The 14,788-nt window shown below is 39.3% G+C and overlaps 2 protein-coding genes across 6 annotated transcripts in view; one reads left to right on the top strand and one right to left on the bottom strand.

Moving 5' to 3' along the window:
- The window catches only part of LOC110495580 (ATP-dependent chromatin remodeler CHD2), a 38,776-nt gene extending 36,081 nt beyond the window's left edge, over positions 1 to 2,695 (bottom strand). For 4 of the 5 annotated variants that reach the window (XR_016491023.1, XR_016491022.1, XM_090217190.1 and 1 more), the window contains exons 1-2: positions 1,754 to 1,971; positions 64 to 127 (exon numbers count right to left, since the gene is read on the bottom strand). The gene's annotated coding sequence lies outside the window, so the exon portion shown is untranslated. Of the gene's footprint in view, positions 1 to 63; positions 128 to 1,753 lie in introns of all 5 variants that reach the window. The other variant, XR_016491026.1, reaches the window with a different exon arrangement.
- Positions 2,696 to 8,467: 5,772 nt separating this feature from the next.
- On the top strand, positions 8,468 to 12,862 carry LOC110495604 (membrane protein FAM174B-like). The gene is made up of 2 exons (XM_090217204.1): positions 8,468 to 12,115; positions 12,727 to 12,862. The coding sequence occupies exons 1-2, from the start codon at positions 11,844 to 11,846 to the stop codon at positions 12,860 to 12,862; spliced, it is 408 nt and encodes a 135-aa protein (XP_090073330.1). The 5' UTR covers positions 8,468 to 11,843.
- Positions 12,863 to 14,788: the final 1,926 nt, after the last annotated feature.

Consider the following 14,788-nt stretch of genomic DNA (forward strand, 5'->3'; position numbering starts at 1 on the left):
CTAGCTTAATTAAACACTCATGGTTAAATCATTAATATTCATAAAATACCTTCACAAACTTACATTTTTTCAAATATCAAAACATTGGTATTCTTCTTTCAGCCCATTTTTCTAACTTCAATGGTTCCTGAAATAAATAAAATAGGAGAATGGATTATCATAACATGTCAGATTAAAACAATTATATAATGTCACTAAATATGGCAGAATGCCATCAAATTATCTGATAGAGATTCTACACATCTTTACAGAATTGTATATTCAAATATGTTACTACAAATGCTACAGAGGCAACCATTTACATGACTTTTAGTGGGTAAAAAAGAAAATCTACTATCTACCCATAATTAATTGTTGATATAAAACCATTTGTATTAAGGCAATTGATCTGCATTTACACATTTCAAATGCATGCATGTCAAAAAACGACTATACATTCATCATGAAAACCATAAATATGCATTGTGGCCATTGATCCAATTACATGTTTGTGTATCAAAATTGAGACAATTTGTAAGAATTGTTATTGGAATACTAAGATTAAAATATTTGTTTAGCAATTTATGACCACCATATAGATGATATCTATACATCTTTTTAAAATCTAGTATCTCTAAACAGGAAGACTTTTAGACTTTCTCAGCACCAGAGACCTTTATGTTAAGCTTTAATTAAGGTGATAACACAGCATCAAGTTGATTACATTAAATATCTATGAAACCAATATTATCCTCACTGTATGAACATATTTCAATAATCTGGCCAGGACAGCATATGCTTCTGTGTCTTGGAAAAGGGTGCATTTCTAAATAATTATTCTGTGAATTGTGATAAAGTGAATAGTTTTGTATTTGTCAAGTGTGAAAAACTAAAGTTACTCCCAAATCTCATCTTCATAACAGCTAGAAACAATAACCTAAAAACGATGTATGACGTTTTTTCAGTGGCTTTTATTTCCATTCTGTACCACAACGAGTTAAAAGGCAACACCCTATTTTACATTTTCGAAAAATAGCTTATATATGCTCCTCAATACATGGCAGTTTCATTTGAACATAATAAACCTTTGGTGTTATATGTATACAAAGTACATATAGAACATTACCGAACATATTGATTTACCTTAATTTTAATTAATTATTAAATGCTGTTAAAATTAGCCAAAATATTACGTTATGCCTAACTACCTGTCTGGAATGTTTTTCATCAAGTAACTCCTAAACCTGGCAATAAAGCCTTTTTTAATATATATATATATATATTTTAAATTAATTGTTGTTTGGAAAAACATCGACATTAACTCATAATATATTATCTCTTGAAATCACAATAAAATTATTCATACTTTCATCTTACTCTCGACCCACTCAAATAAAACATGTATGTTAAGGTGTCCTCAATTTAGTTCAATTTTCCTCTGTCCATTTCAGACAAGGGCATATGCCCTTTCAAGGACAAAGCACATTTTAAATGCGTAGGTTCTAGAACTCGAAAGTGTACCCAATCATATAGGTTTCTTTATATTTGACTTAGGCTAACACAACACATTTTTCTCTACTCATCCCACGAATTAGAATTTCAACCGCACCGACATCCAGTCTGAAAATCGTTTTTCCTTTTCATTCTTGGCAGGGGACCCCACCATGGCCATTTTTAAAACAGACTATCGAACCCTCGCTCTTACCACCATTTTGCCACATCTTCTAACCGCGCCTTTACAGGGGAAAACTGTGTTTTTCTTTCAGATACTTACCCATATGTGAGAAGGGCGCTATCCCTTGTCTTCTGCCACGCGGCCGCCGCATTTCTTTCTGATTTTCGTATTTTATCGGGATCTTCTCCCTGACAGTTGTGCTTCTCTCTGCCATGCTGTGCTGTGCTGTAGGCTCGTCTCTTCGGTCTGTCCTTCTCACTACGTCTGCCTGAACTGTTATCCTGTTCAATACAGCTCTGCCCCCTCTTTTTCAACATAAGCGCATACAACTTCCTCTGAAACACACCAGCATCCTGGGTAGCAGAGCCTCTGCGCGGAAGGTTTACATTATTACAATTAATATATTAATTGAAGTCAATATGCAACATTGTGCTCAACGTTTTGAAATGCATCTAATGTTAGTTACAAGGAGGAAGGATACATTGTTGCAAGATTCCCCTACATTACCAAATATGTATTCTCAAAGGGTTATTTATGTATGTTATGCATTTAAATACACATTTTGTGTGCCTCCTAAGAAATGTGTTTATGAAGACAATTTAAAGACAAGATGTAAACAAACTTCAGTAGTGAAATAATTTGTAGTTTTGAATATCAAACACAGTTTTGTTTTAATTCCTCCTGTCCTGTATATTTCACTAAACATTTCAGCAGACACTTATTACATCACGTGTTGCATAGCCCTATATTCACCTCAATAATTATTGACACACACACACAGATAGATAGATGGATAGATAGTCAAAATATACGCGTGTCAACTAATGTAGACTCAAAAGGGAGTTCAACAAATGAACTGCTATCACATTTGTAATTGTTTACCAAAGATGGGGTGATACAATTGCTAATATTGATAATGACTTGTATTGATATCACCAATAATATGCATTGACCATGTTATAATCACTTGCATACAGATATAACTGAATAATTCATGGATAGACTGTAACTGCATTGCTTTGCAAGAAGCGGCAATAACATAAACGCCATTTTGAATGTCCTGTTCAGTGTTCAGTCCTTGGTACTCCACCCCCATCACCAACCAATAAGATGAAAGCCAGAATAGCTCTTGCTGTTTTGCAGTGGAAGATTTTCTTTAAAAAGAACCACAGCCTAGCAACAAGCGCTGTAAGCCCTTCCTGCTTGGGCGGATCACTGATTACGCCAGACTGAATAACCCCCAAAAAACATCGTACAAATCATGCTTTTATACTATTAGATAGTGATCATCCCAAAGAGAGGAGGAGGAGATAGGGTGTGCAGGTCAATAGTATTGTAATCAGACCAGAATTGTCTTTGCAATGGAAAAACAAAAGGGTGCCAGATGAGCTTGAGGTAGAAGTTACACGTCGCTACAGATCTTGGATCAGATTACCCTACCAAACCCTAACCTTAATAACTAGGGGAAGAACAATCAGATCCTGTATCAGTGGTTAAGGATAGTAGCGGTGCGTTGGTGAAATCACTTGGGAAGCCAGAAAAAAAAAGGCATATTACAACCTTTGGGTTGCAATAATTGCGTTGTTTGCTCTATTACCTGGTAATTCATCTGCCTTGCGACCATGATTTTTAAGTGATAATGCCAGAGAAGCCAGGGTTTGAAGGATATATTTGCATAGGTGTTGTTAGGCCCAATTCAAAGTTGGCTACGAGGACATTATCACTTTTATACAACGGGTTACCAACATATTCTAATAACGATTTACATATTTTCAAGAAAAACATTATTTTTATTCATTCTATTTCATCCTTACACAAGATAATGTCTTGCTACCCAAGCCGGCTGGTCGTTCGTTCTATCGGTTCGGTTGCCAGAGACACGACCAAGTCTTTTTGTTCTGCATCTATGGACGCAACCCTGTCATTCGTACTAAATGTTCTATTGCCATACTGGCTGGCAACAATCGTATCCCTTGCTTGCTAGCTAGCCAACTAACAGTGCAGCCAGAATAACAACAAAGTAGCTGCATTTGCATAAGGTGTTTTCTAGTGACATTTATTTGGATAAATCCATAACAATCAGCTAATGAGGGGCTATTTCACCTGGCATAGAAAATGTGCTCTCTCGTCAGGACACTGTTGTTTAGAGGAGCTAGCCAACAACACAGCTAACACAATCACTTCTGAAGCTGGAAAGACTGCAAACTAGCTGCACTTTGTTTAGTTTGATCTGTTTTCTATTGATATTTCTTTGTATATATCCATAAAAATTGATGCTGATTCATGATTTTGACTGGCTGAGAAAAGCTGCCTGCCTGTCTCATCCCAATTACCCACATTTTCACTACTATTCGACAGCTGAAGATCGAATTTGAATATTGAAACAATGTTGCAAATGTCAGAGAGACATACAGCAAGGTTTATATAAATCTCCGCTGTTGAAAACTAAATGTTAGTCTAAAAGAAATGTGAGATAATATCTAGATGCTTTTTATAGTGGCGATCAAGTTTATAAATTGCCTGGCTGAGCTGAAGACACAGCGGATTGGCAGACAAATGGAACAGAGTAAATAGGCATTTTAACATCATAGATTTAGCCAGAGTTAATGTGGTTTACCCAATCAGCATCAGACCCACCCGTTGTATAAATAGGCTTAAAGGCCGAGACAATAAGATGACAGTGGCAGAATAAATTCAACCACACCTTTGTTTTATAACAAATCGGAGCGCAACCTCTGTCCGGTTTAGTTCACAAAGCATATTGCATGTAACAGACAGTTACATGACATACAGCATGGTCAAGCAAATGTTTCTGACATTTTCGGACCACATAACAAGTATTGATTTAGAACCACAGAGTTACCGCAAGTCGCCAAAAAAACAAGAGCAAGAAAACAGGAGCTGCCTCCACTATTCCAGCATAATTTCAACATCATTAAACATCATTAAATCACCTCTGCTTAGTCTAATACAGTGACAAGTAAAAGATAGCAAAAACAATTTAGTCCAATCAACATAAGCTACATAGGATGTGGCTGCGGTTCTGACTTCTGTGTCCATGCCAGGGGCACAGTAAAGGATGAATTAATGATCAGAATCACTGTTATATTCATTAACGAGTACAGAGAATGAAGTAAAGTCACAAGTCCAAATCCCTATCTCCATTCATGTTTTTTTTAGGAAACTGACAATTTTAGCTAGCTAGCTAGCCACCAGAGGGCAACAACACAACAAGATGCAACAATTCAAGTTGTTTCTGTCAATTGACTTATGCTCTCTAACCCTAAGTTGGCTTCCCTTGACACTTTTTTTTGGTGCACGAGGACCATTCACAGTTGAGCTAGCTCTGTTTAGCTCAACGCTGAATGGCAAATGTTTTATGCTTTTGTTGATCAAGGGAGGCCAATTGCTCACTGGCTTCCCTTGCATTCTATTCAATGCTACGTTCGGCAACAATGTCATACTTGTTTGGACCAGACAGCATCAGATAGATGACCTAAACCTAGAGAGACAGAGGGGCGCTGTTTCACTCGCTCAGATGCTTTCTCCAGTGAGATACATTCAGCCTCTTGTGAATTGAAGGAAAATTCTGAAACACAGAGAGATGAAAGATAAATTATTTTATTTGTTTTTTTTGGGAAGCCTGGCTTCTCTTGACATCTATGAATACACACCACTGGTTAGGGGTCAGCTCTACTGCTGAAATCTAGAAGGACACCGCACATTGTAATGGACAGAGGAGATATGAATGCAACATTGATCAAACTTATTTTGTTAGACATTAGAAAATATAGCTTACATTTTTTACAGTGGCCTATAAAATCATGATGGTACCTGATTATAAGTGCTTGTTTACACATGCTTTAGAAATTAAGAACAACAAGTGGGACACAATCATGAAGTGGAACGACATTTATTGGATATTTCAAACTTTTTTAACAAATCAAAAACTGAAAAATTGGGCGTGCAAAATTATTCAGCCCCCTTAAGTTAATACTTTGTAGCGCCACCTTTTGCTGCGATTACAGCTGTAAGTCGCTTGGGGTATGTCTCTATCAGTTTTGCACATCGAGAGACTGACATTTTTTCCCATTCCTCCTTGCAAAACAGCTTGAGCTCAGTGAGGTTGGATGGAGAGCATTTGTGAACAGCGATTTCAGTTCTTTCCACAGATTCTCGATTGGATTCAGGTCTGGACTTTGACTTGGCCATTCTAACACCTGGATATGTTTATTTTTGAACCATTCCATTGTAGATTTTGCTTTATGTTTTGGATCATTGTCTTGTTGGAAGACAAATCTCCGTCCCAGTCTCAGGTCTTTTGCAGACTCCATCAGGTTTTCTTCCAGAATGGTCCTGTATTTGGCTCCATCCATCTTCCCATCAATTTTAACCATCTTCCCTGTCCCTGCTGAAGAAAAGCAGGCCCAAACCATGATGCTGCCACCACCATGTTTGACAGTGGGGATGGTGTGTTCAGCTGTGTTGCTTTTACGCCAAACATAACGTTTTGCATTGTTGCCAAAAAGTTCACTTTTGGTTTCATCTGACCAGAGCACCTTCTTCCACATGTTTGGTGTGTCTCCCAGGTGGCATGTGGCAAACTTTAAACAACACTTTTTATGGATATCTTTAAGAAATGGCTTTCTTCTTGCCACTCTTCCATAAAGGCCAGATTTGTGCAATATACGACTGATTGTTGTCCTATGGACAGAGTCTCCCACCTCAGCTGTAGATCTCTGCAGTTCATCCAGAGTGATCATGGGCCTCTTGGCTGCATCTCTGATCAGTCTTCTTCTTGTATGAGCTGAACGTTTAGAGGGACGGCCAGGTCTTGGTAGATTTGCAGTGGTCTGATACTCCTTCCATTTCAATATTATCGCTTGCACAGTGCTCCTTGAGATGTTTAAAGCTTGGGAAATCTTTTTGTATCCAAATCCAGCTTTAAACTTCTTCACAACAGTATCTCGGACCTACCTGGTGTGTTCCTTGTTCTTCATGATGCTTTCTGCGCTTTTAACGGACCTCTGAGACTATCACAGTGCAGGTGCATTTATACGGAGACTTGATTACACACAGGTGGATTGTATTTATCATCATTAGTCATTTAGGTCAACATTGGATCATTCAGAGATCCTCACTGAACTTCTGGAGAGAGTTTGCTGCACTGAAAGTAAAGGGGCTGAATAATTTTGCACGCCCAATTTTTCAGTTTTTGATTTGTTAAAAAAGTTTGAAATATCCAATAAATGTCATTCCACTTCATGATTGTGTCCCACTTGTTGTTGATTCTTCACAAAAAAATACAGTTTTATATCTTTATGTTTGAAGCCTGAAATGTGGCAAAAGGTCGCAAAGTTCAAGGGGGCCGAATACTTTCGCAAGGCACTGTATGTAGATTTGGATTATTTTAACTGTAATGCTTGTCTTGTATTAGATTGAAAGACTAGGCCCCAGTTCCCTGTCAGTTATTGTTGCTGAAGCCCTCATTAACTGCATTTGACAGCCCATAGTCATCACCATTCCACAATTCGAAGTACACAGTAAGCCTACAGGCAAGTTGTAATGTAACCTGGCATCTAGAAAACATTGGTACATCTATATTTTGCCAGCATTAAATTATATTTGACAAAAACAACCTGGTAATCACCTTTATGGTCTGATATTTAAGGGTTATTCTACAAGTCACAATGCAGGACATTATTCTTATAAACTTACTTAGTGCTTCAGCACATCCCAGAGTGAAATTCCACCCCTTGAACAGTTGGGACACCTCCCAGTGTCATGGTGAATAAATGCCGCCATCTAGTGTATATTAGAGCGCAATTGGTTATAGATTTTCTTATTTAACATGTTTGTTCAATAACCTTCAACTTTTGTGGAACCTTACAAAATGTATCAGCTTGTAAACAATATATACTCTTCTTTGTGTTGCAAATGAATGCGTAACATGTAGTGTTTTCTTCATTCCGGCCTGCTATGACCTGCTGGTTAAGATTTGCAGGATCCAGCTAGAGGCAATGTAAGTGGGATTAAACAGGAGCGCTCGTTCAGTACTGACAACAAATATAAAAGCATTGGATTGGTGTAGGCATGGGCTAGAGCGAGTTTCGATATAACAGTAATTTCCTTTCAAATATTAATTTTACTCCTGAATTAATTTAAGCTTGCCATAAAAGGGGTTAAATACTTATTGACTCAAGACATTTCAGCTTTTCATTTTCAATGAATTTGTAAAAATGTCTAAAAACACAATTCCACTTCGACATTATGGGGTATTGTGTGTAGGCAATTGGTAAAAAAAAATCTCAATTGAATCCATTTTAAATTCAGGCTGTAACACAACAAATCGAGGAAAAAGTCAAGAGGTGTGAATACTTTCTGAAGGCACTGTAACTGTGTGCTAACACTGCACTACCCCTTGCTTATGTAGCACATGGGGATGGGTGAAACTTAGTCCTCAGCCTGAAGTGTCCCCACTTGTGCCGGCGAATAGCTTAGCTGTTCGGGTGGTGCCGACTGGTAAAAAAAAAATTCAGGAGGACGGTCATGTGTGCTGGCAAGTCAGAAGTCCTAGATCCGAATGAATGAAATATTGTCATTATATACTTTTCTTTACATAGTTGAATGTGCTGACAACAAAATCACACAAAAACGATCAATGGAAATCAAATGTATCAACCCATGGAGGTCTGGATTTGGAGTCACACTCAAAATTAAAGTGGAAAACCACACTACAGGCTGATCTAACTGTTACGAATCCCTTTTGGCCCGACAGTCTAGGGGAGATGGTAACGAGACCTGTAACATAACTCATGCACATTATAATAGTGAAAAAGTAAAGGTGAGAACGAAATAACCACAGACAACTAAATTACCGTCAAACACATGGTTTATTAGAAAACGCACGGTAATGAAAAGGGGCTGAGCTGGACCCAAGGAAAGAAACAATAAGCATCCAAAACACCCCTAAGCTAGACTAGCCTATTTCAACAACAGCTAACTAACTAACTAACTAACCAAAAATACAGTGGGTGTTCCGCCCAGTTCTAACTAGTGTTTTTAACTAAGTTTACCTACGGGTAGTGTATGCCCATGGGCAACTTGTCTTGTTTCCCCCTTTTCCCACCAGCAAACAAACACCATAACCAAAAACAATACTCACAGGTGAGGACAAAGTGATATGGAGGTGCTCAAACAAAAGAGAGCTCAATACATAAAGAGAGAGTGAAACAGCGCTATCTACAGACATGGCATTTACAGATAGATTGCGCTCTAGAGCAAACAACTGACAGGGTTTTTAAACCAAGGGAAAGGAACTGTGATTGGGTAGGAAACAGGAGGAGGAGTGTCTTCTGATTGATTAGTGACTGATTGGGGAGTGAGGATTTTCACCTGTGAGGGGAGAAGGAGAGAAAAGAACACAGGATACTTGTATCTGTAACACCAACTTTGATGTAATGTCCTTAAAACAAGTCAAAATGAGGCGCAGTAGTGTGTGTGGCCTCCACGTGCCTGTATGACCTCCCTACAACGCCTGGGCATGCTCCTGATGAGGTGGCGGATGGTCTCCTGAGGGATCTCCTCCCAGACCTGGACTAAAGCATCCGCCAACTCCTCGACAGTCTGTGGTGCAGATGGAGCGAGACATGATGTCCCAGATGTGCTCAATTGGATTCAGGTCTGGGGAATGGGCGGGCCAGTCCATAGCATCAATGCCTTCCTCTTGCAGGAACTGCTGACACACTCCAGCCACATGAGGTCTAGCATTGTCTTGCATTAGGAGGAACCCAGGGTCAACCGCACCAGCATATCGTCTCACAAGGGGTCTGAGGATCTCATCTCGGTACATAATGGCAGTCAGGCTACCTCTGGCGAGCACATGGAGGGCTGTGCGGCCCCCCAAAGAAATGCCACCCCACACCATGACTGGCCAAACCGGTCATGCTGGAGGATGTGGCAGGCAGCAGAAAGTTCTCCTCTGCGTCTCCAGACTCTGTCACGTCTGTCACATGTGCTCAGTGTGAACCTGCTTTCATCTGTGAAGAGCACAGGGCGCCAGTAGCGAATTTGCCAATCTTGGTGTTCTCTGGCAAATGCCAAACGTCCTGCACGGTGTTGGGCTGTAAAGCACAACCCCCACCTGTGGACGTCGGGCCCTCATACCACCCTCATGGAGTCTGTTTTGGACGGTTTGAGCAGACACATGCACATTTGTGGCCTGCTGGAGGTCATTTTGCAGGGCTCTGGCAGTGCTCCTCCTGCTCCTTCTTGCACAAAGGCGGAGGTAGCGGTCCTGCTGCTGGGTTGTTGCCCTCCTACGGCCTCCTCCACGTCTCCTGATGTACTGGCCTGTCTCCTGGTAGCGTCTCCATGCTCTGGACACTACGCTGACAGACACAGCAAACCTTCTTGCCACAGCTCGCATTGATGTGCCATCCTGGATGAGCTGCACTACCTGAGCCACTTGTGTGGGTTGTAGACTCCGTCTCATGCTACCACTAGAGTGAAAGCACCGCCAGCATTCAAAAGTGACCAAAACATCAGCCAGGAAGCATAGGAACTGAGAAGTGGTTTGTGGTCACCACCTGCAGAACCACTCCTTTATTGGGGGTGTCTTGCTAATTGCCTATAATTTCCACCTGTTGTCTATACCATTTGCACAACAGCATGTGAAATGTATTGTCAATCAGTGTTGCTTCCTAAGTGGACAGTTTGATTTCACAGAAGTGTGATTGACTTGGAGTTACATTGTGTTGTTTAATTGTTCCCTTTATTTTTTTGAGCAGTGTATTTTAACAGTCTACCATTACCAATAAATCGGGGTAATGTGACTTCCCCTATCTCTTTCTTAACGGCATTGGTTGGTCGAATAGGGTGTAAATGAGACCCCGTGGTCGCATCAAACATGATTACAACTTTCCATTAAGAGACATCATGTATTTTGTTTTTCGCTACCATTACCCTCTTCACGGGCGCAACACTAGAACTGTCACGTGCCATTCTTTTTTATTTTACTTTTCACAACAGACCATCCCGGACCATGACTTTCATTATCCCCAACCATACCATCAGAACTATCATCCATGTCGACCACAGTCCAGCACAGCTGTCTCTAAAACCGCCTACCATATAGACCGATGGATTCTATTCCGCTTCCTTGTTTGAAGTCGAACTTCACGCGTCCAAATTTACAGGGGCTTTAAAATTACCCATGACATCACGTGCCCTACGTATCTTCAAAATGATTCAGTAAAAAAAACGTTTACATTATTTGTCGCAATAAAGTTCGACAAAATAAAAATCAACCCGTTGAACAAATAAAAATGTTGTCGATATTTAGAAAGTTTCTCCTATATCTGCCGTTTTCATTACACATATCGCAAATGTTTTTTATTGCGACATTGCTTTTGTCGAATAAACCCGGGGTCAATGGACAATGGGCTGATACCCCATTTCATGGGTGCACAATCCATAGGTCAGGCTGTACAGTGCATATAAGTAGCCAATGCCCCAATGCTATTCTGAATTCAAACACCACTACAGTACGATTTTAACTGATGTTTACATTTTGTTTTTCAAATTAACTTAGAATGTAATAGGAAAGTTGGCAACTTAGAACTTCTTCTGGTGATTTCTAGAACACTATTCCAACTTTGTTTAGCATTTTCGAGTCCAATTGTGGCATGATTCCACTATTTTTATCCGTTTGCATCAGTTTCAATTAGGAACTTTTATTTTGAAGGCGATCCGCTGATTCCACAATTGTTGCTCACGCTAATGTTGTTCATGACACACACGTATGAACAGTGGCCTGCACACACAGGGCTCTTCCGGCTGTAGATAATCCTCCTCCCTTTTCCCTGCACGCATTCCAAATGAAATCATGAAGGGATTGTAGGCTACTAGAAGCAACGGGCTTTGACAGCAGCTAGGAAAAACTGAGAGCAGCGACCATTCAGGAGATAATTGTTAGGTTATACAGATGGATAGGCTATTTACACCGTTTTAAGGAACCGGTTCGTTTGACGAGTGGATGCGCAATTTTAAACACTTCCTTGAAATGTCACAGAATGTCATCATCGCCAATCTTGAATCGCATATCTTCCTTGGCTTCGTGAAAGAAATTTAGAGAGAAAGAAACGACGATTATTTTCACAAGCAATTTACTCTTATTCTTTCAAGCAGGATGGTTTCATACAGTTTAATATTCACTTTGGTTATTGCTGCGGCATGGAAAGTTATAGGTGAACCACAAACTGTGTCTTCACCCGCAACGCAGTTAAATTCAACACCAACCCACCATGGAGGGGATTTGTCAAATAATATCACAGATCATGCACAGACCGAATCAAGAATGTATTCAATATTACAATATCTTCCGACTCTTAAAAATATTGTAATTATTATCTGCGTGCTAACAGCTGTTCTCATCACGTGCTTGGTCATCAAAGTGATCAGGTAAGCTGATTTATGTTTACACCATACCAATAACTATAGCCAACTGAATTATCCTAATTAAATAGTCCTTGTGTAATATGCTATACTATTCTTATAAGACAACTAATTTGAGCATTCATAAAGATCCTCCTTATTGATTATGTCATGCAGCATGTAATAGGAAAGTTGGCAAATGGGGGATGTGTCCTCTCTATTGCAGCAACTATCATATTGTGTCAGTAATTGCTGTTGGAAATATCTAAATGTTAAAATATCTAATGTTAAACACCACTACATTAGGCTACATCAGCAATGCCATAATCACTTCCCACACCAGGTGGGCAGTAGGCCTAGCTCCTAGAGTGTGCAATGTGTGTGGCAGGTGGGCAGTAGCTCCTAGAGTGTGCGTCTCTCCTTTATTTTCAAGTTTTCTACTCCGCTAGCCAGCACCTTGCCTAAATAGGTGTGCGTTTCTTTTTCTTCTAGATTAGGCAGTAGGCCTTAACCACAATACACTGCATTAATCCTGTCCATATGGCAAAACAGCCATGTCAGGTTCTGCTTGGTTCAAGGTGAGAAACTACTCCACACCTCTTGTCTCATTATCACAACCCTTCTCTGGTTTGTCATAGATCTGGAAGGAGAATAAGGAAAACACGAAAGTATGACATAATCACTACACCAGCAGAGCGAGTAGAGATGGCTCCTTTGAATGAGGAGAATGAGGAAGAAGAGGACTCCACCCTCTTTGATGTCAAGTACAGGTAGGTAGGTCTGTTATGGGTCTACTCGTAATCAGTTCCAGGCGTCCTAATCCCAATGTGACCATGCTATCCAATCCCTGGACAGCAGGGCCTCTGATTTTTGAAAAGATTAAAACCTAAACGTCCCTTATCTATCATCAATGTTTAATACTATTATATTTGAACTTACTCAACCAATTGTTCATGGGGTTGGTTCTTATATAGGGTGGAATTTGAGACAAAATATCCAAAGGAACGTATCAGAAAGGAAGTAGGTCTACAATCTACTTTTAATATTTTGTCTCCAATTCTGCCCTGTATAAGAACCCACGCCACACATTTATTTCAGTGTAATTGATTAACTCATTAGATTAAAGTTATAGTTATGTTTTTGTCCCATCCATGAATGTGCAACTTCCTCAGAGGGATGTTCTGTTTGTAATGCAAAAAGGATGTGTACTTAGGCCCTTCTTCATACCATCTCAGTTTAAAAACATAAGGACAAAATTAGAGCAAACAGAAATGTGTTATATTGGCTTTTTTTGTGTAATCTCCACTACTTTCATTGCCAGTGCTTAAGCGTAATTAAACATTTTATAAGGTTACAATAATTGTTTTCCCTTATATGTTTCATCATTAAAGGTTTTCTGTGCGGAACAGCCACACACGTTGCTTTTGCCATAATTGCACATTTAGAAAATGTTTGAACCTGGGATATTTAGATTTTAGACTGTCTGCTTAATAAATACTAAATTACGATGAACATGAAAGTGGGGAACTGTTTGAGCTCAAATGTATCCGTTCAATATCATCCATCTGACATGGTTTGGGAAGTTCTTAATGTTGACTGAACCTATGGTGTTATTTCAGGGTAACGTAATTACTAGCTATAAGCTAAGAAATAACATGCAACAATTGTAATAACACAAATCACATGTCTGTTTCATTGTGATTCAATAATACAAGAACCACTATGTAATATTTAGTACCAGCTAGCCTAGAACCATGTTACCAAATTCTTTGAAGTACTACAAAGTATCCATTGTTACTAAAATACCAGGGGAAATGGAAACAGTACTGCACAATAAAGTCACATGCTTTCATGTGTTGCAACATTTCAGGTGTTAACATTAGGGTTCTCCCTTCCGTCCTTTCAATTGTTCTTTGACACGGTCACAACTTCCTGTGATGAAGATATGGACTCCTGTTTACCTGACATTCTATGCTTATAAGTCAAACTCTCCCATACCCAGTGGACAGTAGACTTACAAAAGCAAACAGAGGAGTGGTAAATCAATAGCTAGTATTTATAAACATTGTTTTTCTCCTGTAAAAAGGTTTATTTGAAACCTGGTAGCTTGTGTTGATTGAATAGGAAGCCAGGTCTGTCTGATTCTACCCTATTCACAATTTAGCACCATTTCACACCAACCTATAAATGCACATTTCTATGTAGACTACTGTAATTATGTATTGTCATTTGTTTTTTAGGTGAATGCCAGCATTAAACAGAGGATGTTGGATTTTAATCCCACCATTTTCTCCAGTGGGAACACAACCCAAGGATATGTGGCCTAATGCAGTCTCCTGATGTCTTCAGTGTTTGGTAACTTTTGTCAAGTCTAGTCAAGTTTCCGATCTCACCGATATTTGCAGAAAAGGTTACCTCTGTGGTCTGGTATTCTAGAATGTATTCTGATTGTAAACATGCTGTATTTACAATCCTTTTGTACACATCAGACACTTCCAACATCAGAGGGATGTTGCCAATAGATTGTGAATTGGGGCTAGCTCAGTAAATTTGAATCTTCTTTAAGCAAAAATAAAATGCATAGAGAACATTTGATGGCTTTTGCTGTCTGCAAGGCAATCCTTTTGCCGTCCTGTAATGCTTATGGTATATTATTCACTAATAATATAAGATACAATCCTCAGAATAATATTTTATATA

This window comes from Oncorhynchus mykiss, chromosome 2, assembly GCF_057628025.1.
Source record: "Oncorhynchus mykiss isolate SJ-2025 chromosome 2, ASM5762802v1, whole genome shotgun sequence".
Classification (NCBI taxonomy): domain Eukaryota; kingdom Metazoa; phylum Chordata; class Actinopteri; order Salmoniformes; family Salmonidae; genus Oncorhynchus; species Oncorhynchus mykiss.

Coding starts and splice junctions, on each gene's coding strand:
- LOC110495604 (XM_090217204.1), top strand. CDS start 11,844: ATGGTTTCATACAGTTTAATATTCACTTTGGTTATTGCTGCGGCATGG. Junction 12,116..12,726: donor TTGGTCATCAAAGTGATCAG/GTAAGCTGATTT, acceptor GGTTTGTCATAG/ATCTGGAAGGAGAATAAGGA.